The 25,123-nt window shown below is 57.2% G+C and overlaps 12 protein-coding genes across 12 annotated transcripts; 6 read left to right on the top strand and 6 right to left on the bottom strand.

Annotated features, from left to right (window-relative positions):
- Nucleotides 1-198: 198 nt before the first annotated feature.
- Malapachy_1057 (sugar transporter) lies at nucleotides 199-1,962 on the top strand (the record flags this gene model as incomplete). The annotated part of the gene is made up of 1 exon (XM_018135568.1): nucleotides 199-1,962. One exon carries the CDS (start codon nucleotides 199-201, stop codon nucleotides 1,960-1,962), a length of 1,764 nt encoding a protein of 587 aa, XP_017992522.1.
- Nucleotides 1,963-2,332: 370 nt separating this feature from the next.
- Malapachy_1058 (sugar transporter) lies at nucleotides 2,333-4,045 on the top strand (the record flags this gene model as incomplete). The annotated part of the gene is made up of 1 exon (XM_018135569.1): nucleotides 2,333-4,045. One exon carries the CDS (start codon nucleotides 2,333-2,335, stop codon nucleotides 4,043-4,045), a length of 1,713 nt encoding a protein of 570 aa, XP_017992525.1.
- Nucleotides 4,046-4,105: 60 nt separating this feature from the next.
- Malapachy_1041 (hypothetical protein) lies at nucleotides 4,106-8,152 on the bottom strand (the record flags this gene model as incomplete). The annotated part of the gene is made up of 1 exon (XM_018135553.1): nucleotides 4,106-8,152. The coding sequence occupies one exon, from the start codon at nucleotides 8,150-8,152 to the stop codon at nucleotides 4,106-4,108; it is 4,047 nt and encodes a 1,348-aa protein (XP_017992481.1).
- Nucleotides 8,153-8,281: 129 nt separating this feature from the next.
- Nucleotides 8,282-8,565, top strand: Malapachy_1034 (50s ribosomal protein l36; the record flags this gene model as incomplete). The annotated part of the gene is made up of 2 exons (XM_018135546.1): nucleotides 8,282-8,527; nucleotides 8,554-8,565. The coding sequence occupies 2 exons, from the start codon at nucleotides 8,282-8,284 to the stop codon at nucleotides 8,563-8,565; spliced, it is 258 nt and encodes an 85-aa protein (XP_017992435.1).
- A 170-nt stretch (nucleotides 8,566-8,735) lies between these two features.
- Nucleotides 8,736-10,130, bottom strand: Malapachy_1050 (mannose-1-phosphate guanylyltransferase; the record flags this gene model as incomplete). Its single annotated transcript, XM_018135562.1, has 1 exon — nucleotides 8,736-10,130. The coding sequence occupies one exon, from the start codon at nucleotides 10,128-10,130 to the stop codon at nucleotides 8,736-8,738; it is 1,395 nt and encodes a 464-aa protein (XP_017992518.1).
- A 455-nt stretch (nucleotides 10,131-10,585) lies between these two features.
- Malapachy_1018 (hypothetical protein) lies at nucleotides 10,586-11,446 on the bottom strand (the record flags this gene model as incomplete). The annotated part of the gene is made up of 1 exon (XM_018135530.1): nucleotides 10,586-11,446. The coding sequence occupies one exon, from the start codon at nucleotides 11,444-11,446 to the stop codon at nucleotides 10,586-10,588; it is 861 nt and encodes a 286-aa protein (XP_017992498.1).
- A 493-nt stretch (nucleotides 11,447-11,939) lies between these two features.
- Malapachy_1021 (sulfite reductase subunit beta) lies at nucleotides 11,940-16,175 on the bottom strand (the record flags this gene model as incomplete). The annotated part of the gene is made up of 1 exon (XM_018135533.1): nucleotides 11,940-16,175. One exon carries the CDS (start codon nucleotides 16,173-16,175, stop codon nucleotides 11,940-11,942), a length of 4,236 nt encoding a protein of 1,411 aa, XP_017992398.1.
- Nucleotides 16,176-16,595: 420 nt separating this feature from the next.
- On the top strand, nucleotides 16,596-19,589 carry Malapachy_1029 (rnb-domain-containing protein; the record flags this gene model as incomplete). Its single annotated transcript, XM_018135541.1, has 1 exon — nucleotides 16,596-19,589. The coding sequence occupies one exon, from the start codon at nucleotides 16,596-16,598 to the stop codon at nucleotides 19,587-19,589; it is 2,994 nt and encodes a 997-aa protein (XP_017992396.1).
- Nucleotides 19,590-19,618: 29 nt separating this feature from the next.
- Nucleotides 19,619-20,275, bottom strand: Malapachy_1019 (nucleoside-diphosphate kinase; the record flags this gene model as incomplete). Its single annotated transcript, XM_018135531.1, has 1 exon — nucleotides 19,619-20,275. One exon carries the CDS (start codon nucleotides 20,273-20,275, stop codon nucleotides 19,619-19,621), a length of 657 nt encoding a protein of 218 aa, XP_017992346.1.
- Nucleotides 20,276-20,446: 171 nt separating this feature from the next.
- Nucleotides 20,447-21,268, top strand: Malapachy_1063 (dna-directed rna polymerase iii subunit rpc5; the record flags this gene model as incomplete). Its single annotated transcript, XM_018135574.1, has 1 exon — nucleotides 20,447-21,268. The coding sequence occupies one exon, from the start codon at nucleotides 20,447-20,449 to the stop codon at nucleotides 21,266-21,268; it is 822 nt and encodes a 273-aa protein (XP_017992668.1).
- Nucleotides 21,269-21,294: 26 nt separating this feature from the next.
- On the bottom strand, nucleotides 21,295-23,067 carry Malapachy_1046 (transcription initiation factor tfiid 55 kda subunit; the record flags this gene model as incomplete). The annotated part of the gene is made up of 1 exon (XM_018135558.1): nucleotides 21,295-23,067. The coding sequence occupies one exon, from the start codon at nucleotides 23,065-23,067 to the stop codon at nucleotides 21,295-21,297; it is 1,773 nt and encodes a 590-aa protein (XP_017992482.1).
- Malapachy_1054 (hypothetical protein) lies at nucleotides 22,739-25,102 on the top strand (the record flags this gene model as incomplete). The annotated part of the gene is made up of 1 exon (XM_018135565.1): nucleotides 22,739-25,102. One exon carries the CDS (start codon nucleotides 22,739-22,741, stop codon nucleotides 25,100-25,102), a length of 2,364 nt encoding a protein of 787 aa, XP_017992521.1.
- Between the last annotated feature and the right edge of the window lie 21 nt (nucleotides 25,103-25,123).

Genomic DNA, 25,123 nt, shown 5'->3' with positions numbered 1-25,123 from the left:
CGTAGGTGCCGCAGGAATGTATGAAGCTCGAAATCACTTTAAAGCGCCACATCTAGTTAATAGTAATACTCCACGTGCGCAGCAAGAGCGATTAAATAGGCGGGCAAGTGAACAATGCGTGGGCCAAATTCATTTTATTCTTCGCAAGCGCATAACATTGAAAACGGCAAGAACGGACCAGGTTTCGTTGCATCTACCATGTCAGACTTAGCTAGTCAGCCAAAAGAAGGCTTGACCTCACATCAGCCTTCTACAACTGTTGAAGAAAAACAAAACCATATGTTAACTAAGTCAGAGTACATGGACCCAGAGTCGAACGAAGAAGCAGGGGAGCAAGAGCAGCGTCGCCTTCATGTTGAGATCTCTGCTGTAGAAAATGGATATGCCCGCAAAGTGTACTGCCTTAATAAGATCATTGACGAGCATATTGGAATGACTCGGTGGCAGTGGGGTTTGCTGTTCGTTGCAGGTATGGGCTGGTTCCTTGATAATGCGTGGCTGCAATTAATTGCTGTGATCCTACCACAAATCCAAGTCGAATTCTTCACAGATGGGTATCAAGAAGCGCATATTTTTACGTCTAACCCTGCCTGGGTGACCTTCTCTCTTTTCGTAGGCATGTTGGTGGGCGCGAGCTTTTGGGGCTATGCCGCTGACATTGTCGGCCGTCGCTTGTCATTCAACATTACCTTGTTTATCTGTGGTGTGTTTGCCATTGCTTCTGGAGGCGCAAAAACGTTTGCTGCTCTCGCTGCCTTGGTTGGTGTGTCATGTTTCGGTATTGGTGGCAGTCTTCCTGTGGACGGTATGCTGTTCCTTGAATTCCTTCCCGGAAGCCATCAATACCTGCTTACATTGTTATCTGTCTTTTGGTCACTCGGTCAGCTAGTTACTTCGCTGATCGGCTGGGGCTTTATCTCTCGCTGGAATTGTGAATCGCACGATGCGTGTGCGATAAATCGTACATCGCAGGGCTGGCTGGCTGGCAATGTCGGCTGGCGTTATCTGATTTTTACCACAGGCGCTTACACTCTCTTTGTCTTTTTCATTCGTTTTGTTATTTTCCGCATTCCGGAGAGCCCTAAGTTCTACCTGTCAAAGGGTCGTGATGCAGAAGCTGTCCAGGCAATGCACGAGTTTGCGCGTAAGTGCGGCAAGCCGCTGCCGGAAGGCATGTTGACTGTTGGTAAACTGAGGAGCATTGCTGGCGAAGAAGAGTTTATGGATGCGGTAGAAGGCCCTGTGGAAACGCACAAGAGCATGACGGCCTACTTCACGTATTGGTGGAACGATATTAAGTACAACTTCCAGCACTCGAAGCGTGTGTCTCCGTTCGCCCAGATTGCACCCCTTTTCTCAACCATTTCACTAGGCTATACCACTGTCGTTACATGGTTACTCTGGCTGCTGATTGGACTGGCCTACCCGCTCTTTAATTCGTTCATTATTCTGTACCTCGGCTCCAAAGGTGATACTTCGCTGAGCCGTAACTACCGCAACTATGTCATTATCTCTGTTTGTGGTGTGCCAGGCAGTGTGATCGGTGCCTGGATGGTAACATGGCCGCTGGCTGGTCGTCGTGGTGCTATGGCTATTGGTACCATTCTCTCGGGCATTTTCTTGTTCATTTTCATCGCAGATGGTCACACTGCTGAGCGTCAACTGGCTTACTTTGCTGTGACCAACTTTTTCGAAAATATCATGTACGGTGTACTTTACTGCTACACACCGGAAATGTTCCCGGCTCCCTTGCGTGGCACGGCTGATGGTATCGCTGCTATGATGAACCGGATTATGGGTGTGGTGGCTACTCTGATTAAAATCTATACGACGACGCGTGACCAAAGCACTGGCTCGAGCTCGCAGGCGGCGCCCCTGTATACATCTGCTGCTCTGTTTGTGGCTTCAGGCTTGCTCATGCTAACCTTGCGTGTGGAAACTGCGTCGCGTACGGCTCTATAATACATTCTTTGATCGACATGGTGAGCGCGAAACGGGTTCCCCAGACAAAAATAGGTTCTCCATAGTTGTAAATTGGGGCGTTACGCCTAAGTGACAAATCAGACGCTGCTTGGCTAGTAAAATAACGGACGGGCACCTGTCAAAGGCCTGGACCCTGAGCTAAAATACCCACACATGCACCAATCTGCACGTGCCATGAAGGACAGCTCTGTTGCGTGGACATAATGCCACATTTGCCATACATCATGTTGCATGGCTAGTAAGGGCGTGCAGATAGACTATTTAGGTGGCCTATGAAACGCGCACTGTCGCGAAGAAGACGGAGGGGACCCGCAAAAGGGTTCACCCGCTACCTACCCTCCGCTACAAGATGGCAGGGATCGAAGAAAAGGACAAACTGAAAGAGCATGACAAGGTAGTGGCGTTGGAGTTGCCAAGAGACCCAGAGAACAGCTCACTTGGTGAAATGGAGGAACTCCGTCATAAGCATCTCGAGTCGGCGGCTGTGGATGAGGCGTACGCAAGGAAGGTGTATTTGTGCAACAAGATCATTGACGAGTACATCGGCATGACAAGATGGCAATGGGGTTTACTCCTTGTTGCTGGTTTTGGCTGGTTCCTCGATAATGCGTGGCTGCAGCTCATTGCTGTCATCTTGCCGCAAGTGAATATCGAATTTTTCAGCGACGAGTACGCAAGTGCACACAAGTTTGCTGCCAACCCAGCATGGCTTACGTTTGCCAATTTCTCTGGTCAGCTAGCAGGTGCCTTGTTTTGGGGCTACGCCTCTGATGTGGTGGGACGACGTCTCTCGTTTAATGCTACGTTGCTCATTGGCGGTGTGTTCTCCGTAGCGGCTGGTGGCGCACGATCGTTTGCTGCTGTGGCGGGTCTGGCCGGTGTGGCATGCTTTGGGTTCGGTGGTGCACTGCCTGTGGATGGCATGCTCTTTCTGGAATTCTTGCCTGGCCGCTACCAGTATTTGCTTACATTGCTCTCTGTTTTCTGGTCGTTGGGCCAGTTGCTGACCTCGCTTATTGGCTGGGGCTTTATTGTACGCTGGAATTGTGCGTCGCATGATGCATGTGCCATGGACCGCACATCGCAAGGCTGGCTGGCTGGTAATGTCGGTTGGAGGTACTTGGTCTTTACGACTGGCGCTTACACACTCTTGGCGTTTATTGTGCGATTCTTTATTTTCCGTATCCCGGAGAGCCCCAAGTTTTATCTATCAAAGGGTCGTGATGCGGAAGCTGTCCAGGCCATGCACGAGTTTGCGCGTATGTGCGGTAAGCCTTTGCCAGACGGCATGCTGACCGTCACAAAGCTTCGCCACATTGCCTTTGAAGAGATGGCTGAGCATGAAGAGGAGCCGGAAATTGAGAGTCACAAGAGCATCACGGCGTACTTCCGCTACTGGTACCACGACTTGAAGTTCAATTTCCAGCACACGCGAAAGGTATCTCCTTGGGCTCAACTAAGGCCCCTCTTTTCCAACTTTGCTTTGGGGTACACCACCATCATCACATGGATTCTGTGGCTCTTCATCGGTCTGGCCTACCCTCTGTTCAATGCGTTCATTTTGCTATATCTCAAGTCGGGAGACTCGACTCTGAGCATGGAGTACCGCAATTATGTCATTGTGTCGGTGTGCGGTGTACCAGGCAGTTTGATTGCTGCCTGGATGGTGACGTGGCCTGTCGCAGGTCGTCGTGGTGCCATGGCCATTGGTACGATTTTGTCAGGCATCTTCTTGTTCGTGTTTATTGCAGCAGGAAACTCCTCGGAGCGACAGTTGGCCTTCTTCTGTGTGGTAAACTTCTTTGAGAACATCATGTATGGTGTGCTGTACTGTTACACACCTGAGTCCTTCCCTGCGCCTTTGCGTGGCACGGCTGATGGTGTCGCTGCGACACTTAACCGGCTGGGCGGTGTTATTGCTGCGCTAATCAAAGTGTATACGACGGGTGGTACTGGCGCTGCCAAGTCCGCCCCGCTGTACACCTCCGCCGCGCTGTTTGTGTTTAGTGGTGTGCTTATGCTGACGCTGCGTGTGGAAACAAATGCACGAACAGCCATGTAAGGACCGTACAGATACACTGTCATTCTATCCTCGCATGTACTATATATACACCATAAAAAGTTAATCGCCCCTGTATCGTTGTCGCTCCCATTCACGCCAGAGGGCTTTAAATACGAGTTGGCCGCTAGCATCGAGCATACCTTTCAAGGCGGTATCGCGCTCGAACTCGCCGCACAATTCGCATAGGGCATAGAGACCAGGCTGCAAGGCTTGACGTAAGGATACATCAATGGTCGTGTCTGGCATAGTAAGACAGCGTACGTATGCCACCAGGATGTAGACGGCATGCTTCGACATGGGCTTGCTTAGGGATTCCATGGTGCCAGGCATCTCGGTCTTACTCCGCTTCGTAAGCGAGGGATGGATGGGTGTTTTGGCGCCTAGTTCTGTGAGCAGACGGCTGAAAGCCTGCGCATCGGCCACGCTCAATGGGTGCAGATGGACGTCGAGCCAGCATGGCATAGTACTGGCCAAGTGGTGCAGCACCACCGAGCCTGTATTCGCACGCAAGACGGACGATAGGAGACGCCATGGCATGCCCAGAAGCTGGGTAAGATGCGGGAGGCATGGCGCTAGCAAGTCCTTGCGTTGGTGTACCAAGGCGCGAAGGGCAGCACACACATGCTGGAAGATGGCACTGGCAGAACTTGCGTGCATGGTAGGCGCAGTACGTGGGACACGAGGCGAAAGTACGGCGCTTAAAAGCGAGAGGAGGCGCGGCACATCAAAAGGCCGTAGAGCTCGTGCACGATACTGGCATACACGTTCGACCAGGGCGACCACGGGCAGCGTAAGCGAGGGCGATTGAGTAAGCAAGAACGACAGACGTAGCCACAGCATCGAGAGAAATGGGCCTGTCTGCTTGCTGGTACCAGGTGGCCCATACTGCAATACCACGGCGATGGCGCCCAGCAACGAACTTCGTTCTTGGTCCGTGCCATGCGATTCGCTGCTCAGCAAGGACGCAAGAGTGTGGAGTGTCGATCCATACTCGTCACGCGACACCTGCTGCCACGCCGGAACGAATTGCGAGTGGAGGTCGTCCGCCAGCGAAGGGAAGGTCGCATGGAGGCCGGCATACGCTACAATCACACGCGCATACCGCTCGGTGCCAACGGCTGGCGTGATGGCCAGCAGCGCATCGAGCAGGGCAGAGGCGAGGGGTGCTGCGTCGGAAGCTTCGCTGCTCTGTGGACATGGACGGCAAAGTAGGGCCATGGCGCGGCACAGAGTATGCGCCAAATTATCCAACGCTTGGTGGTCAGTGCCCGACATCAAGACCAGACGAGTATAGGCCGCGCAAACACGGAGGCGGCGCGCCATGTCTTGGTACGTAGAAGGCGCTGCGTCCGGGACAGAAGCTAGGAGAGTCTGCCAAGACGCTTGCAGCGCCGACCACGACGGCAAAGGCAAAGCCCACGCCGCCGTACGTGCATATGCCAACACGGCTGTAAGCACATCGGCAGCGAGGCGTGTCTGCTCCGAGGCTGGATCTTGCATGGCACACGCATGCAGCGAATCCAAGGGGCCGAGGCTTTCTGATGTATGTGGCAGCAACGCATGGACCAAGTGGACGCAGCTTGCGGTCAGTGTCGAGGCAGTGGCGCTCGGCGGAAGCGTTGCTGTTTGAAGGGTATCGAGGTAGGCTGGCAATGACAGGCACGGCAAGGGGGGCGCATATGCCGTGCACCAGCGCGCCAGCAACCGCTGTAGATCTGCACAGGCGCGTGCATGCGCTGCGAGACAAGATGGGTGGTGCCACAAATAGGCGTGCAAATTGGACAGACGTGGCGCCAAGGTTTGGGCGATCGTACGCGAGACGTACGCCACAGGTGTATGGAAAAGCACAGCGAGGCCTTGCAGTGTAGGCACAAGGTGCTTCTTCGTGCCCTGGTGAGCCCATACCTCTGTCGCCTGATCGACATGCCGCCATACAGCAGCCTGCCAACGACGCAGTTCCAAGAACTGCGCATTGCGTACACACAGCGTACTCAGTTCACGCAAGCAGCTGCCCACCGACAAGCACGCCACGGACGTCACCGGTAGGGCCAATGTGTCGTGGAGGTAGGCCACAAGTTGGTCGAGAAGCGCGTCTGACGCACACTGATCGACCACAGCGAGCCATCGTGTAGTGCATTGACGCCATAAGGCCACAGGTACATACGCCGCGTCTTCCACACCGAGGACTTGGCCATCCCACGTCTCGAGTACGCGGTCGGGGTGGGTCAGGCCAGCACGCAGGTGGGCCATCAACGACGTCGCTATGCCTGGCCACGTGGTCTCATGAGCATAGAGGTACCGCGTCCCATCAATGAGCAAAGCGGGAGGGCAAGTGTCACACGACAAGAGCTGGACCAACGACGCGAGGGTCTCGGATGACAGCGGAATGTGGGGTGGCGATAAAGCAGGACAGAGCTGTGTACCCAATCGCAAAGCGGCGGCCATGGCATGAGTATGAGCCAGCATGGCCTCCCTAGGGAGGGATAGCGTCTCTGTAAGGAAAGTGCCCAACGCAGGCACCACCTCGTCCACAGGCGTGGCCACGCAGCTGACCAACATGGCCATCATGTGCCACGATAAAGCACGCTGCGCATCCGTCGAGGCTGGCGCCGTGGCATGAGACTGCATAGTGAGAAGTGTATCACGTTGCTGCGCAGGCGACATGTGCTGCGCCCAGCCCGTCTGCCAGTGTGTGCGCATAGATGCACACAAGAGGGGACTGGCGCCGAGCTGAAAAAGGACCGATGGGGCTGCCGTCGGTCCACAGAGCTCCTGGCCTGCCTCGTACACGTACTCGTACAGTCGCGGCATACGTCGCTCAGCCGCCAAGGTATCGAGCACGACCTTGGTCAACGTCCACGCTGCGTCCCACGATGCCTGCGAACGCGAAATGCGGCCGACTGCCTGGAAGAACAGGGGTATATAGGACTCCATACGAGCCGCATCGACATGCCACAAGGCAGTCAGTAGTGAAAAGACGACGCTCGACGTGTGGGCCGTCGGACGTGCCGCTGCCAGGCACCGTGACCAGAGCGCCGCCCAGGCATCCTCGTCCTCACCGCCCGGCTGGTACAGACGCAGGTCGTCTATGGTACGGACCATGGCGAGCAAGTCCTGCAAATGCGCTGTGTCCTGCAACAAGCGTGTACAAAGCGGCACAATGACACGCTCAAGCATCGCCTGCCGAATCGGCGCAGGCGGCGCTTGCACTCGCTCCTGCCAGGGAAAAACACTCTCGACCATGCTCGTCAAGACCCAAGGCAGTATGGCACGAGTACTTCGCGCATGCGTACCGTCCATGTGCTGTTGCAGCGCTTCCACGAGAGAGTCGGTGATGTCCGGTAGCGTAATGGACACCTTGGGGCCGAGAAGAGCAGTGCCATAGAGGGAGTGCGCTGCCCAACGGCCCAGTAGTGTGTCCAAGTCGGTCGCCGCGGCAGAGTTGGGCTGTGTAGAGAGGTATACGTGCGCCTCGGCCCAAGGAACAAGCGAGGTGCTCACGAAGAACTTGGCCGTCTTCTTGCTGTTCGTCCCAAGCTCTAACTGAGGCATCCATGCACGCATACATTGTGCCCAGAACTGAGTCGTATCCTCCATCGTAGTCTCATCACACAGCTGCGGCAGCGCACGAAGCACGTCACAGAGACACGCATTGACGGTATCGATATGACTTGCGCCGATGCGGCGGATACTAATCGGCAGAAGAATCGTAAGAGCCAGCACGGCCGATTCCCACAAAGCCACGCTAGGCGCCGCTGCGATCGACGCAGGAAACGCCCAGACATGATGCTTGGCCACGAGACCATGCAGGGTATCGGGGGACACTGCCTCGGACGCTAGAATGGCCGTAAGAAGCGCCCAGTATGCAGGATCCAGATGATGCTGTGCCCCACGTTTCGTGCTTGCCATCATGCTATCCAGCGCACAGTCGAGCAACAGCTCGGCCTTTTGGGGGACGTACAAGGTGTCATCGGTCCATGCCCCTTGGAAAATGTCGATTTTCAAGGCAGGGATAGCGCCTCCTTTGGATGCATTCTCCGGCCGTTTGAGGACTTGCACGAGTTGCTCCGACGTGGTAATGCCCCACGCCGCCAGGCCCTGCGTCATGGACACGATAGAGCCAGTGGCACGTCGCTGGGAACGTGCAGAGCCTCGACAGGCCACTTTTTTGCTCCATCTCAGTCACGTGCGAGTGACCGAGAAGGTCGACGTCGTTCCTCTTCCTCATTAACCATCATGTTGTGGCGCGCAAGTGTGCCGCTCATCCGCCACGCCATGGCCACCACCCGTGCTCCTGTGCCGATGATGCTCCGCCAGACACCTGTGGTGCCGCGCATGATGATGCCGGAGCCGTTTGTGCCGCCAATGGCACGTGGTATGAAGGTGCGCTCGTCGGTCAAGCGTCTCTGCAACTACTGCTCGATTGTGCGCCGCAAGGGCCGTTTGTATGTGATTTGCAGCAAGAATGCCAAGCACAAGCAGGTATGTACATGGATTCTGACCATCAGCGCCAAGGATGATCGTTTCACACCACTTTCTTACACACACCCTTCGGCCAGCTACGAGACCGTGCAGACGTATCCGCTCTGCTCTACCTGGCCAGGATCGATACCGTACAACACAAATATGATATTTCTATAGATGGATGTGTATCCAAACGCCCTCAGCTATTTTGTGTACAACCATATATCTAGCACAGTTCAGGGTGCATCTTCTTGCACTTGGCCACGATCTTCTTGACATCCTGGCTACGCGCACGCGTGGTGATCAGAAGCGCATCCGGAGTGTCGACCACGACGACATCGTCCATACCCAAGCATGCAATCTTGCGGCCCGACGCAGGTACCACGATACCACCTACCTGGCCTTCTGTGACGACCAGCGACGGGTCACCCAGGACACGCGCCTCGTTCTTCTCCGCAGGAATCAGATCCGAAAGCGATGCAAAGTCACCCACATCGTCCCAACCAAAGGTAGCAGGGACCACAGCCACTTTGCCGACCCTGGACGCAGGCTCAGCCACCGCATGGTCAATCGCAATCTTTGGCAGCGTCGGCCACACTTCCTTGAGCACAATCGAGCGGCTCGGCGTGTCCCACGCATCCGCAATCGTGTTCAGACCCGCACACAGCTCAGGCACATAGGCCTCCATGAGCGACATGAGAGTCTTGGCCTTGACAACGAACATACCACCATTCCAGCGGTACTCACCCGTGCTCAAGTACGCACTCGCTGTACGAGCATCCGGCTTCTCCTTGAACTCCAGCACCTTGTGAGCGTTCGGCGCTCCCTCCAGCTCAAGGCTCTCACCCAGCTTAATGTAACCGAACCCTGTGGACGGATGCGACGGCGCAATACCGATCGTGACCAGGAAGCCCTCCTTGGCCACGGCCACAGCCTCGCGAACAGACGACTCGAAGGCATCACGACCTGACACAATGTGATCCGCTGCAAACGAGCCCAACACAGCCTCGGGATCACGACGCACAAGGACAGCGGCCGCCAAACCAATAGCCGCCATCGATTCTTTCGGTGAAGGCTCTGCGAACACATTGTCGGGCACCAGCTGTGGCAACTGCTCCGACACGGCCTCAACGTGCATTTGACCAGTGACCACCATAAACTTGTCCACACCAGACAACGGCAGGAGACGGTCCCACGTATTTTGAATCAGCGTACGACCACCGCCTGTCAAGTCCAGCAGGAACTTGGGGCAGCTCTCACGACTCAGAGGCCAGAGACGCGTACCCGCACCACCAGCCGGCACGACGACCCACAGGCCCAGCGAAGGGTCGGTAGCCTTGAGCTTCGTAGGCGGCAGCCCAATCGTGGGGATCGCCACAGTGGCAGCACGCGCACGCTCAGGGTTCCAGCTGTTGAGCGACGACTGGTATGCAGCATAGCTGCTATTGTTGCGACGACCTGGCGACATGCTCGGCGAGAACATAGGTACGGTAGGTGTCGTTGGGAATTGGCCATTCTCAAGCACATCCAGACGTTCCGATACCCGATGAACTTCTCGACGCAGATCCGAGATTCCATGTAGGATCTGCGTGAGCATAGACTCTTCCTTAGAACCGCTCATAAAGGTAGTTCGTGCGATCGAAGTTGTGGTGAAACGGAACTCAAAATGGGAGCGAAGGAGTGTGCTATGGGCACAGATCACCTGCTATGGCACAATCAAATTTGATTGGATACATATACTCGGGTTCAATACAGCGAACATTTATCTTGATGATGAAAATAGCACGGAAGAAAAGTGACGTATCATATGTCAGGAAATCTCACGTGGACTCGAGACAACTGTCGTGAAGCGAAGCGAGCATGAAGAGAATTATTAGTAGCCTATGGGGATTTACGAAGCTCCCGCAGGAGCGCCCAGGGAGAAAAAAAAAGGACAACGTCTATGAGAATGTTGGTGACACGTAGAGCGCAGTAGCGAAGAAGAGTGCGAGCTGCTATACCAAAGACGTGCACCGAAAAGATGTGACACCAGGCCATAAAAGAGATAGTACGACCATGCGAGTCAACAGCCATCCATTAGGCATGGACCTGGGGGTGCTGACGACGGAAGAAGAAACCCGAGTGGAAGAGCGGGTTCGGCGCTTGACCCTGACGCACCGTAGCATAGGTGTGGCACTGCGACGTCTTACCAGGTGCATGAGGTTTCGGTGTGTGCGATTGACCCTGCATAAAGGTCGACGTACCATACACACCAGGGAACTGACCATCGTCCGACAAGCAGTCCTCGAACACGCCATCATCGTACTTACCAGGCTCGTTAAAGTACGATCCCATTACGTCGTAGACGTGCGGGCAGTACGACGTGGCGTTCGGGCCCCAGCACGCGCGCATGCTGAATTCCGAGTCGCTGAGGAACATGTTCCACTCCGGCAGCTGAACCCACTCGCCTTCGCGGCCGCGAACGCTGCGGCTCCAGACCAGGCCACCAATCGGGTTACCCAGACCAGTCGCGCCGTGCGGGTCGAGCTCACCACCATCGTCGCCTTTCTGGACGTTGATCCGCGTAAAGTCACCGTGGCCCGTAATCTGGACGAACGAGTCCGACTGCAGGAAGTACGCGCTCTTGATCGTGCCGTCAGGCACAAGACGGGTGCCATAACCCGACTTGGTGCAGTACGAAACTACGCTTGTCTCCATAGGACCTACATGACCCACAGTCTGTGGAGCCCATAAACAAAAGTCAGACGCCGAGTTGATAAAAATGTTCTGGCACAGGGACGTCGGGCTTGACGGGCCATACTGACCACACGAGTTCGTACCCGCTTGACCCTGCTGCCACTGGGTAGGAGGGAAGTAGATCGAAAACGGCATCGACGCGCACATTCCGAGCGACGCCAGCGATGCTGCCGCGATAGCAGCCAAAGGCATGCGAACCATACTAAAAGAGAGACAGAGGAAAAGGAAAGGTGCGTCTAAAAGGAGGGCTTTGTGTCCAGCACAAGTACGGTGGAAAAGAGGGGCGTCACGGGAGGTGCTACGAGATAATGCCTCAGCTGCGCCCTCTTTCTAGGAGCAAGCTTTTTTTTTAGAGCAGCCGGGCAAAAAGAGAATTTCAACGTAGAGAATCGGATTCTAGCCAATTAGTAAGCAGATGCAAAATCATCGCGGAGGGCAGGCCCACCTTTTGTGATACGTCAGACGTGCCTGTACATATGATTGGCCTACCACTAAGAAGGTCATGTAACTTCTATGCACTCGTATAGGCGTACCGATGCACGCTCGTGTGGACGATGGCCATATTCATGAGCTCTATCAGTCGATCGGGCTCAGCGCCTTTTTGAGGCATGCACGCCTTGACGCCAAAAATGTATGGCTCAAATAAAGTGGGCAGACCTACAGAGAAAGAAAAATGTAACGTATGTAGCAGCGTTTAAGCGGCCGCGGTGCGAGCCAATGGCTTGGATGTATCGACATTGTCATAGAAAGCAGCGCCGTGTGTCGTCTCCGCAATGATACCAGCGCGAATGACCCAGTCACCGAAAGGCTCGCCCTCCAAGCGTTCGTTCGCGTAGCGCGGGATCAGGACCTCCATAATCTCAAGGATCTCCTGCTCGTTCACGCTCTCACGGAAGATTTTGTTTAGACGCTCACCTGCGTGACCACCACCCAGGCACATGACGTACTGGCCTGGCGCCTTACCCACAAACCCAATCTCCGCGACCCATGGGCGAGCGCAGCCGTTAGGGCAACCAGTCATACGCAACGTAATTTCGTCGTGCTTCAGACCGTTCGCCAGGTAGATACGCTCAATCTTGTCGACAAGCTTGAAGATGTAGCGCTCCGATTCAGCCATCGCCAGACCACATGTAGGGAACGCGACGCACGCACTGGCACTCAGACGCAGACCCGACTGCTCCCACTTATCCATGTGGTACTCCTTGAGGTGCGCCTCGATCTTCGGCTTGTCTGCCTCGTCAATGTCCGACACAATAATGTGCTGGTTCGGCGTAAGACGGAAAGTGCCCTTGTGGAACTTGGCCAGCTCACGCAGACCCGTACGGAACGGCATACCCGGCTCGTCAATCACACGACCGTTCTCGAGCCAGAGCGTGCAGTGCCACTTGCCGCGGTAGTCTTTCCTCCAGCCGTACTCGTCCGTGTTCGCCTCAAAGCGGAACGGACGAGCCTCCTCAAGCTTGTAGCCAAGACGGCGCTCCAGCTCAGCGCGGAAGTTCTCTGGACCGTTCCAGTACTTGTCGACCGTGTATTTCAGACGCGCCTGCTTACGGTTCTGACGGTTGCCCGTGTCGCGCTGGATCAGCAGCACCTGACGGCACGCCTCGTACGCCTGGTCGACAGTCACAAAGCCTAGAACGCTGCCCAGACGTGGGTACGTCGCCTTCATCGAGTGCGTCACACCCATACCACCACCCACGGCAATGTTGAAACCGAGCAGTTCCTTCTTCTCGTGGTCGGCGATGGCAATCAGACCAATGTCGTGCGCAAACACATCGACATCGTTGCGAGGCGGCATGGCCACCGCGATCTTAAACTTACGCGGGAGGTAGTACGGGCCGTAGAGCGGCTCGTAGTCCTGCAGCGCACCACCCACCAACAACTTGCTCTTACTGTCAGTGCCCTTGTCAAGCCAGATCTCGTGGTATGCATTCATGCGCGGAAGCAAAAAGTCCGACAGCTTCTTTGAGAAGTTGTACATGCTCTCGTGTACCTCAGACAAATGCGGGTTCGGCGAGCACATCACATTGCGGTTCACGTCACCACACGCGGCAATCGTGTCGAACATGCTCTGGTTGATCGCCTTCATCGCCGCCTTCATGTTGCGCTTGAGAATCATGTGGTACTGCACCGTCTGACGCGTCGTAATCTTCAACGACTTGATACCACCGTACTCCTCCGCCACACGGTCAAGCTGCAGCCACTGCTCCGCAGTACACACACCCGCAGGCATACGCACACGAATCATGAAACCGTACGCCGGCTCCAGACCCGCAGCCTTGCGCTCCTCGAGCGTGTCACGGTCGTACTGCATGTACGTACCGTGGAACTTGGTCAGCTGCGTATCCGTCTCGCAGATGGCGCCCGTAGAAATGTCCGCGAGACCTTCCTCGATAGTGCCACGCAAGTAGTTGCTTGCAATCTTGATGTGCTCGTTTGTGATCGGCTCCGGCTCCTCTTCGGTCACGGTGACAGTGTCAACACCCAGCGCCTTCCACAGCTGCGGCTCCCAGAGCTTGTAGCCCGTCTGCCAACCGTCCGCGTCCTGGTCGTCACCAAGACCAATCGGGACCAATCGGCTCGCACCCAGCTCCACAAGACGCTTGTCGAGATCCTTCGCGGGCTTGTTGTAGTAGTGCGCATCCTCCGGACGCGGCCAGTAATGCGAGTCACCCATACCAAACACCGTGAAGCGCGTCTCCTCCGTAAAGAGGCCACTCGCCTGCTTGGCCAGCGCCTTCATCGTCAAGCGACCGTTCTGCGGCGGCTCACCCTGACCGGCCGTCGAGGTGATCAGGACGACATTCGGCTCGGATGCCAGCTCCTCGATCGGGTAGTCGTCCATCGCAAGCACACGCGCACCGAGGCCACGCAGCTTCGCACGCGTCGTAAGACGCTTCGCAACCTTCTCGGCCGCACCACCATCCGACGCATAAAGGATCAGCAAAGAGGGACCTTCCATGGCACCCAGCAGTTGGTTGTAGGCCTCTTGCGCCTTGGCACGCTGCTTTTCACGCAGCGCTTGGCCCTGGGACGCAGCCAGATCGTACGCCAGCGCAGGACGTTCCTGCGCCAACAGCGAAAAGTGGGATTGGCGGTCGAGGAACGACTGCAGCTGCTCACGAATACGCACACTATCGAGGCGGAACACCTCCTGTCCACGCTCCTCGGCACTCGGGTCCCAGCGGTACAGCGGCCAGTAGCCCGAGTCCACAGCCAGCTTGGTCTCCTGTAGCACCTGGAGCGCAGGCGGCGCCGACTCGGCACGACCGTAAGGCAAGTACGCCAACACAATCGAAGGGCCATCAAAGCGGTCAGCTTCCGTCAGCGCCTGCACCAGCTGCGTGTAGTCCGAGTAGAGCGCGGTGCTAGCCACGTAGACTCCGCCGTAGTTCATGGCGTACAGACCAATGTCCTTCTTGCGCTGGTGCAGCGGCACTTGGTCGCGCTCCGTGTAGGGCACTGTGTCAAAGATCAGCAAGTTCACGTTGCGCTTCGAGGCGATGGCGTGGTGCACACCACCCATACCGGCATCGTACGCCCATGCATCACTGCCAATGATCCAGCGCGAAGGCAACACAAGACGAGACGTCAGCGCCGAAAGTGCCTTGGCGTCCGACGAAGAGACACCGGCCAGCGCCGACTGCACATCCGCCGCCGCCGCCGCCACCTGCTTCGCATCGTTCCGCACCAAGAGCCACGTGCGCAATGCATTCTCCAGCGCGGCAGGGGTGTCCTTCGCCGCAGCCAATCGCTCCGCGAGTGTCACCACCTCATCGTCCTTCTGAAGCTGTGCCAGCACTTGACCCAGCGCGTATTCAGGGCTTGCAGAGGCGTCCGCCGACGGCGAATTGATGATCGACAGACGCTCCTGGAAAAGCTGCTCAAGCATCACCTGGTAGGCGCGCTCGTGCTCAGGGCGCTTCGGAACAAGCGCCTGCTGCGTCGACGGCGCACTCGACACCGTGCCGATGTCCACGCCGTTCGACGGCGCAGCCTCAGCTGCCAGCACCGACGCAAGCTTCTCGCCAGCTGCTTTGTCCACGCGGCCCAGCACGCCACTCACAAGCGTAGGAACCTTTTCCACCTCACTGTGCTGGAACGCACTCGCCACATCCATCAGCAGCGGCGCCAGGCGCGCAGGGCGCTGCGCCGGCGGCTCCAGTACCAGAACACGCTCCACACTCGAGCGCACGAGCGAGGTAAGGCGAGTGGGGTACAGAGGACGCACCAAGTGCACATTCAGCACAGGCACGTTGGCCGAGGACGCCAACGTCGAAGCACCCGCACCCAAAACGACCGCCATGGACGTAGCATTGTCCGACGAGCCGTAGACGGTGTAGGCCTCGCAGGCACGGCCCAAAAGCGTCTTCACTTCCGCAAAGCTATCGTCCACGGCCTGCTCCGAGACCGGGGCCACGGTCGCCTCGCTAGGCACGGCCTTCGCCAGCACACTACTCGTGGCCAACGAAGTGCCCTCGGCCTCGGCGTCATATACATGGATCACAGCCGTGTGAGTACGTGCTGCCAGCTTGTGCGCCACAATAGCATGCGCCTCCGCCTCGGCAGCGGTCGACGAGTAGATCATCGAAAGGCCACTTTGGCGCAGCAGCATCACATCCGCTTGGTTCGCCGACGTGGAGATATGGAACACGACAGGTGACGAAGCAAGCGCCGGGAGATATGGAACGAGGCGCAGAAGCGCACCAGGCACGGCCTCTAGCATCACAGCCATCGGCGTATGCGGGGCCTCCTGTAGGTGCGTCTGCACCAGCGAGCCGAGATCGGCCTGTGCACTCACGGGCACTACCCGGAGCGACGACGAAGCCGTCGACGAGCCCGAGAACGCCTCCGCTGCGCCTACTGTAACAACAGTAGAAACCACATGTTGTGCTACATGCCAAACAGCATGAGCAGAAGACTCACTCATCTTAGCGAGACGTTCGTTGAAAAGAGATGAGAGCTCACTTGTCCTGGACAGATTTCGTGCTTGACTGGGCAGCCTACCAATACATGGCGTCTTATTGTGCGAAGCCAATCACGCCATTGTCACGTGAAGGTGGAGATAGGCAGGCTCCTGCAGCCCCCGCCCTCGTGCGGTTGTAGAGACCCAGCGGCTGCGGAGGAGGACGATGACGCGACGTAGCCTGTACGCGTGAAGTCCAGTCTAGATAGGTAGCGTAGGTGAGCACAATGATGGCACCGTAGAGATCATAGGCATAGACTCGACACAACCGCCAAGTCAGCCCACACCCGCAGCTCGGCCCATGTGGAGGGAGGCTAGCTGGGGGGCTCGGATTTTTTCGTCGACCCTGAACGATTTGTGTCAACGACTGCGAACGACGTCACCATGGCCATCTCGATCCAGAAGCGGCCGCAAACCGATGATGAGATCGCTGCGGCGTCGTTTCGTTTCCGTCGTAAGACGGCGCGTGGCAAAGTGATGAAAGTGCTTCGTGAAACGTACCAGCGCGACGACATTCCTTGTGGCTGCGTGGCGTGTGAAACGTGTGCGGCATGGGTCGAGCCAGGCACGCCTATGCCGGTCCTCCGCGCAGAGGGCATTGAAAATACATGGTGTGCGGACAAGCACTATGTGCTCATTGATACCAACATTGTGCTGCACCAAATGGATGTCTTGGAATCGTCCGTCTTTACCGATGTCATTGTGTTGCAGACGGTGGCGAACGAAGTACGCAATCGCAGTATGCCCTTGTACAACCGCCTCCGTACGCTACTGACTGACCCTGACCGCCGTTTCTGGCTGTTTTACAATGATTTCCATGCGTCGACCAACGTCGTGCGCCTCCCCGACGAGTCACCGAACGACCGCAACGACCGAGCGATTCGGCAGGCGACAGCTTGGTACGGCGCGCACCTACGAACCCATACACCCTCGTCGCATGCTAGGCAAATGGTTCTACTGAGCGATGATGTAGACAATGTGCACAAAGCACGAACAGATGGCCTGCAAGCATGCAGCGTGCGTGAATACATCACAGGCTTTGCGAATGCGGAATCGTTGGCTGACCTGCTCTCCGCCCGCAGTATGGATGAGCCTAGCGGGAAGTCGAAGCATGCATCTGCAGCTGTATTTGACGAGTACTGGTCGCCGACGCAGCTCGAAGCTGGTGTGCGAGGTGGCACGCTGCACAAAGGCTATTTCAATGCGAATGCCTACAATTTCCTGGAGGCGACCGTGCGTAGCGAGACGCTCTCTCAACCTGTTTTGCTGCAAGGTCGAGAGTCCATGAACCGCGCCGTGGATGGCGATGTGGTGTATGTGGCTCTCTTGCCCAAAAGCGAATGGAAAGGCGCGTCGGAGGAGGTGCTTGAGGCCGACACGGCGCAGCGCAACGATGATGCTGACGAGGAGGTAGATGAAGCGGATCCGGAGGTGGATGATGCCAAGCCTGCGCTCATGTCGGCCCATAAAGAGAAGCAGCCGACGGGCCGTGTTGTGGGCATTGCACGCCGCAACTGGCGTTCGTATGTTGCGCACATTGATGCGAGCTCAGTCAATGAGAGTGCGTTGGCTACGCTAGGTCCCCAGACGCTGTTTGCTTCGCCAGTGGACCGCAAGATACCCCGCATCAAGATTCGAACGCGGCAAGCCAAAGAGTTGCTGGGCTGTAAGATCTTGGTCGCTTTGGACGACTGGAAGAGCACCTCGCGATACCCCGAGGGCCACTTTGTGCGCTCCCTTGGTGCGATTGAGAGCAAGGAAGCGGAGCAGGAGAGTCTGTTGCTGGAGTACGATGTGCCGTATCGCCCCTTCAGCAAGGCCATCCTAGCATGCTTACCGCCGGAAGGCGACACGTGGGTCGTCCCGCCGAAAGACGCGACAGATGCACGCTCTGTATCGATCTGGCGTGATCGTACTGACTTGCGTGACGAAATTATCTGCAGTATCGACCCGCCAGGGTGCCAGGACATTGACGACGCGCTGCATGCCAAGCGCTTGCCGAATGGCAACATTGAGGCAGGTGTGCACATTGCTGATGTATCGCACTTTGTGCGCACAGATACCCCCATGGATGCGGAGGCAGCGTCGCGTGGCACGACAGTGTACTTGGTGGACCGCCGTATCGATATGCTACCGCATTTGCTGGGCACGAACTTGTGCTCTCTGCGTCCACATGTCGAACGATTGGCGTTCAGTGTGCTGTGGGAGCTTACGCCCGAGGCCAAGATTGTGAATGTGCGTTTTACCAAGTCGGTGATTGCTAGCAAGGCCGCATTTACGTATGAAGAGGCACAGAATCGCAAGGATGACGCGTCGCAGACCGATGCGATCACAGAGAGCATTCGACTGCTGAATCACCTGGCCATCCAGCTGCGTCGTGCACGCATGGAAGCGGGCGCTTTGAACTTGGCGAGCCCGGAAGTGCGTATTCAATTGGACAGTGCCGAATCGTCCGACCCGATCGATGTGGAGCAGAAGGAAATGCGCGAGACCAACAGCTTGGTGGAAGAGTTTATGCTCTTGGCCAATACGACGGTGGCGCAGCGTATTTACGAGGCGTTCCCGACGACCGCCGTACTGCGTCGGCATGCGCCGCCGCCTTCGGACAACTTTGAGACGTTGCAGGACATTCTGCGGAAGCGCCGTGGGATGGAGTTGGATGTATCGTCGTCTGGCGCCTTGGCCGCGTCGTTGGACCGCTGCGTCGATCCCAACGACAAGGCTTTCAACACATTGGTGCGCATTCTCGCGACGCGGTGCATGCTGTCTGCCGAGTACTTCTGCACGGGCAGTGTAGCCCGCAATGCGTTCGGGCATTACGGTCTGGCGATGGATATGTACACACACTTTACGTCGCCCATTCGTCGATACGCTGACGTATTGGCACACCGCCAGCTGGCGGCAGCGATTCAGTACGAGCCCCTGCCTTCGAACCTGTTCAGCAAGCACTATGTGGACCAAGTACTGGAGAATGTAAACAAACGACATCGCCTCGCGCAGATGGCCGGTCGAGCCTCGGTGGAGTTCTATGTGGGCCTGGCGATCGCCGCGAAGAACGCCGAGCATGGTGCTGATGCTACCTTGGTCGGCCGTGGCGAAGGTGCTCGGCTCTTGCAGGCGGATGCGTACGTCGTGCGTACCTTCCGTAACGGCGTGGCGGTGTTTGTGAGCCAGTATGGCTTGGAAGGTCTGATTACCTTCTCGACCGATTGCGACTACAATGCCGAGGCGTACCAAGTCACCGTGCCCGCGGCGGTGTCAGGTCTGCCGAACGACATCACGCTGGGCGTGTTTGACCGTTGCCGTGTCGAAATCGGTATTGAGAAAGACCGCAACACACGTCGTGGGCGTACCAAGATGGCTTTGGTCGCGATGTAAGGGACAAGACAAGAGGTCTACGTAGCTACTTAGTTGTCAGCCATAACCTGCGACCACGTAATCGGCTCGTACACAGCGAGCTCCTTCTCGTTGAACCACAGACCAATCTCCTTGGTCGCCGACTCGAAGCCGTCCGAGGCGTGGATAATGTTGCGGCCCACACTCACGGCAAATTCACCGCGGATCGAGCCAGGGTCGGCCTCCAGCGGGTTGGTCGCGCCGACCATGCGGCGGCCCTGACGAATGACATCCTTGCCTTCCCAGACCATCGCAATCACAGGCGTGCCCTGTGTGATGTACTTCACCAGCGCAGGGAAGAAGGGACGAGCGGAGAGGTCAGCGTAGTGCTGCTTCGCGAGCTCCTCCGAGGGGATCACCGACTTGATAGCGACGAGCTTGTAGCCACGCGACTCAAAGCGGTCCACAATCTTGCCGACCAGCTGACGGCTCACACCATCCGGCTTGATCATGATGAAGCTGCGCTCGCTCGCTGTCTTGTACTCACCAGCGATGGTGCGCGGGCCTTCCAGCTGGAGCTGCGGCAGCGCCCACAGCGAGGCGCCCACCACACCTGCAGCCGCAGCCACGGCCACAGGCGACACACGCGAGGCCATGGGCGCAGCGCGCGTCGAGAACGTGCGGGCAGCACCGCGAAGAGCAGCAGACGAAGCAACCTTGGCGAACATGGTAGGTAGAATCAGGACAACGACCTACCGTGCTCGGTCCCCCCTCGCACCGGCCTGGGCGGCGATTGGCCACGAATTGTGTGTGGAGGTCCACACGAAACGTCGCTGGCCTCACGTGCCTAGCCGCCGAGGCTTTTTTTGCCAGGCGTACTCGAGCGAGGAGCCGCTAGCATGGCCGACGACAGGGATGGCGAGGTGCCGGTAGCCTCACTGCCAGTGTACCTCTCCGCTTCATTGCCGTCTTCATCGCATGTCGAATTGTTCCAATACCCCCTCTATGCACGTGGACGGCCCCTCCCTGTCCCACCGACCGCCGCTCAGCGGAATCAGCGCGTGACGACGCGCTGGCGTCCCCAAGCGAATCGCGTCGAAATGGATATTCCGTTGGACATGCGCGAAAACGTGTACAACCGGGATCGAGGTAGGGAGTTGGCTGAGAACTGCACCTCCATGCTGCCCATCAATGTACCGGGCGCCGACGCTGTGAAACAGGAACGCACCAACGACATGCCAGTCGCCAACAATGTATTCGATCGCATGCGTCTAGAAAGCACCACCGTCCAGCCTGCCACGCGGTACATGGTCGGCCTGGTACACCAAGGCGAAGTGCACCTGGTTCCTCTCGATGCCATCGTACAAATGCGGCCCTCGATGCAGCATGTCGACCTCATGTCCCAAGCCGACGAACAGCACCATCGAACGAGCGGCGACGACGAGGACACAGCAGTGGCAACGCCCTCGGCTCCCACACAGAAAGGCGCCTCGGTGGTATCTTTGAACGTGTCGATGCGGACAGAGCCTACCAAGGCTTCCGGCGCGACCTCGCGCTACGGCGGCATGGCTGGCGCGGCCGTCAATCAACGCGACGCGGAAGCGGAGCGCTGGGTCCCGTTGCAATTCTCGCACGACGCACACACGGAGGCGACACATGCCCTCCTGGCCCAGCATCGCGATCCGTTGGTATGCAGCACGGCGCCCCGCGACTTTTTGTAACTAGTCTTATAGACATCTATTGTACACTACGATGCAGACGATGGAGTTTCTGACGACGATTTCCGGCCTGACTCAGCTTCAGGCGCCGCCTCAGCAGCGCCCTGCGCGGTGCTGGTCGAGGCGCTCGTTGTACCTGGCGTGGCTGAGGCGGCTGGCGCAGGCGTCCCCGACGCTGGCGCAGACGCAGACGTGGAGGATGCCGTTGCGCCCGCCGCTGCAGCGGCGGCTGTGGCTGCTGCTGCATGGCGTGCAGCTTCCGCAGCGCGTTCTTCGCGAATCGTGCGACGAAGCTGTTTGATATCGCCCAGGTGGCGTTTCTTCGCATCGTGTTCGGCCTGCAGCTTGCGCAGAGCTTGTTGATGGCGGCTCTTGAGCAAAGCATTCATCGTGCTTTCCACATCGTTCTGCTTGCGCTTAATCAGCACTTCGATTTCGCGGCATTCCGCCTCCAATTGCGATTCACGGACACGGCGTTCAGCCTCCTCTTCACCGTCATCCTCGTCATCTTTATCGTCTTCATCCTTGTCGGATTTGCTCGCTTCCACCTCCGCTTCCACATCGTCCTCGTTGTCATCGTCATCGTCCCAGAGGTCCTCAAGATCACTATCGCCCATGCTCTGCGCATCGTCGCTAGCCCGATCGCCGCCGCCTCGCGTCGAGGTATCATCGTCCTCGTCGTCATCAGGCATGTCGCCTTGTTCACGTGCTAAGGCAGCATCCAACTCGGCAGCCAAGTCTTGATCTACATTCTCGTCGTCATCAAAGTCGCCATCCAGGCCGGCGTCGTCGCCACCAGCGTGCGAGGACATGGCATCATCATCGTCATGCTTCTCGTCGTCAGAGTCCAACGCATTGCTCTCTGCTGTGAGCTTTTGTTGCGCAATTTCTTGCTCGATCTGGTCCGCCAGCTCCGGGTCGATGAACTCGTACTCGACACGCTCTGCGCGTTTGTCGTCATTCAGCAGTCCTTCCACTTCTTTTTCCACAGTATCAATCGACTGGTTGTGGATACGTTTGCGGAATCGGCGCTTCCGTGCCCATGTCATAGGCGGCGTAATGCCATGAGGGTAGATGTACTCGTCGTTGCTGGCGTTCTTGGTCGCCGATGTGCTCGCGATAGCTTCGCTTTCGTGCGCAATGGGCCGCTCGATCAGAAGCATTTGGGAAATGTCGGCGATCTTAAAGATTTGCTTGTTGTCCAGGGTCTTGTGTGATTCCACAATGCAAGGCAAGTCGACCAGCTTGGCCGCATACAGCTGCTTGCCGATATGGAACACGGCGCGGCGTGAATCTTTAAATTTGAACCAAACGTCATTGTACTCCCCACGCCGCCGAATGATGCGTCGAAGCTCGTCTAGCTCGCCATTTTCGCCGGGTCCATCAGGGACGCGAAGAATGAGCTGCTCCTCAAAGGCCATGCCTTCGCCCGTCTCGTCGTCCTCGCTATCGAGCTCACGGTCGTAGCCTTGCATGTATGGCTTGGTCTTGGGCCCATCGCCTGTCGCAGCGGCACCGGCTACATTGCGTGAAAAGTTCAGGCGTACGCGAGGCTTTCGAAACTGCGCGCGGATCCGCGGCTTGGACGCCGTGGCTGGCGCGTCGTCCATGCTTTCGGCGTACGTTGGCAACAATCGAAGCGTGGCGGCGACGGTGGCCTCCACACAGAGGGCCACGTTGGCCAAATTGGGACCGATTTTCGCTGATTTGGTCCCTGGCGCCTCCACCCTTCGAAGCCCATCCACGCGACGGGGCGAGGTGAGCGTGTTTGTGATGCCTTCCCCATCCTCGGCCTTCTGCATAGCGTACGGCCAACTGCTTGCGGGGGAACGTCCATGGGAGGCAGGTGATGCTACATCGTCTCGCCGCTCGGAAAAGTCCAATGCGGGGCCACGTACACGATACTTTCAAGATCTATTGGCGCTGCCTGTGGACTGCGCCTTCTTGGTCGATCACTTAGCACCGATCTCTCCCACGGATCTACTTGATGAGCGCTATGCGTCCCGCACAGACAATCTCACGGCTATATGGAAAGAGGCGCTGCGCACTTGGGCGGAAGACACAGACGATCCTCAGCGTGTATGTCATGCCATTGATACCCTCCTAGCGCTGGCTAGTGCTCTCTTGCCCAAACCCTATACCAACTATACACTCGATGTCATCACGCTCTTAGCTGGGCGTATGGAAGAGGTCGACGATATGTTTTTTCAGCTCATGGAGGCCTTGGACGATACCCTACGACGACCTGTGTCCCCGGCGGATACACTGCGTACACGGCAGCAAACAAGTGCGCTGTTTCTCGCGCTCGTGCTTACGGCATGCGTGAGTGGCACATCCTTGTCTGCCTATATGCTTCATCGCGATATTTTCTCCGCGTCGATGGAGTTGGCGCAGCACCGCGTCTCGGGCTCGATTCTTAGCGAGACGGCTCTGCTAGCTGCCCTCCTAGCTACGGCCGGACATGTCCATGGCACACCACAGGCGGCTGGGCTTGGATTGGATTCCATCTCTTCCGCCGTCGTGAGCCATGTGGGCTTCCAACCGTATGTCAAGCGTGTGCGTGAGTACGCGTCCTCGCCTGTCATGGCACGTTTTGCCCATGCGTTCTCTGTCCAAGCGGCACAGATGGTACAAGTGTACCAAGCTGTACCGTCTACCATGGATGCCCAGGCATGGGGGGCGGGATGGTGGCCCTGGGCAAGCCGTCCAGCCCCGCCGACCGTGCCGACCCTACCCCCGCCTGCGCTTTGTACGATCCTGGCCATATGGGTGTGGACGCACAGTAGTCACACTTTTACGCAAAGTATGCTGGTACCCAGGTCCGGCGAGCCGCTCATTGTCACACTTTGCTCTCTTGCGTCGTACGTCCTCACGCATGCAGCTAGTAGTGCCCGCGCTACGACGTATGCGCATACCATGCTGCAAATCTTCCTGGCGTTGCTTGGACCTACAGACGGACGGACGACCAATGCGGTGCAGAATCGTCTGTTGGAAGATGAGGAGCCAGCAAGCCAAGCTGCCTCGAAGCCTATGCTCATTGACCGAATTCGGCTGTGCCGCGATAAGAGCAATCCTCTACCGCCTCACCCCAAAAGCGGCGCCAAGCGACCCCGACGGCTGTTGGTCAGTGTACTGGACAATGTCACGCTCTTTCTCAAGTACAACCGCAGTAAGCGATTGGACACTTCCGCGTTTCGTACAGCGTTTTTGCTGCTGCAGCGCTCGATTATGCTCTGTGCCCAACAACAAGTGCGGTTGGAGTACGATTGGATGGAAGTGTGGCGCGCATCCCTGGCCACGATCGCTTTTCTCGTGTCGCGGCAACACGAGTTCGGCTCAGAAGCTGCTTCTGTGGCCCAAAATGCCCTCGAAACACTCTCGCTGGCGCTTGTACAGTCGGACCGGTTCTTGCAGTCGCCTAGCGAGACGCACTGGCTAATATATGAGCTGGCGCGGGCCCAGGAAACACTTACCAAGGCCGCAGAATGGATCGCGGAGCCACGCAACATGCCCTGGGCACTCCTTTGGGACGTACTGCAAGCGGTACACACACACATGGCACAATGGCGCGAAGAGGCCCAGACATCTGCTGCGACTTCGTTCTTCCGTCGTAGCCATACCAACGAGCCGGTGAGTATGCATACGATTCTGAGCATGATCCAAGAGCTGGACTTAGCATCGCTTCTCGCGCCTGAGAAGCCTGCATGTGCTACCATCGTCCGGCAGGCGCAGTCGTCCAGCACGCGGCATCAGCACCATGGCGTACCTAGTGTGCCTTTGGCCCTGTTGCGTTTCATTCAACAGGATATATTGGCTATGTTGCGCGCATACTACTAATGGGTATCTGTATGGGTAGAT

This window comes from Malassezia pachydermatis, assembly GCF_001278385.1.
Source record: "Malassezia pachydermatis strain CBS 1879 chromosome Unknown scaffold3, whole genome shotgun sequence".
NCBI classification, from domain to species: domain Eukaryota; kingdom Fungi; phylum Basidiomycota; class Malasseziomycetes; order Malasseziales; family Malasseziaceae; genus Malassezia; species Malassezia pachydermatis.
Note: the sequence above shows the minus strand (reverse complement) of the source record. Positions and strands in the feature narration are given on the sequence as shown.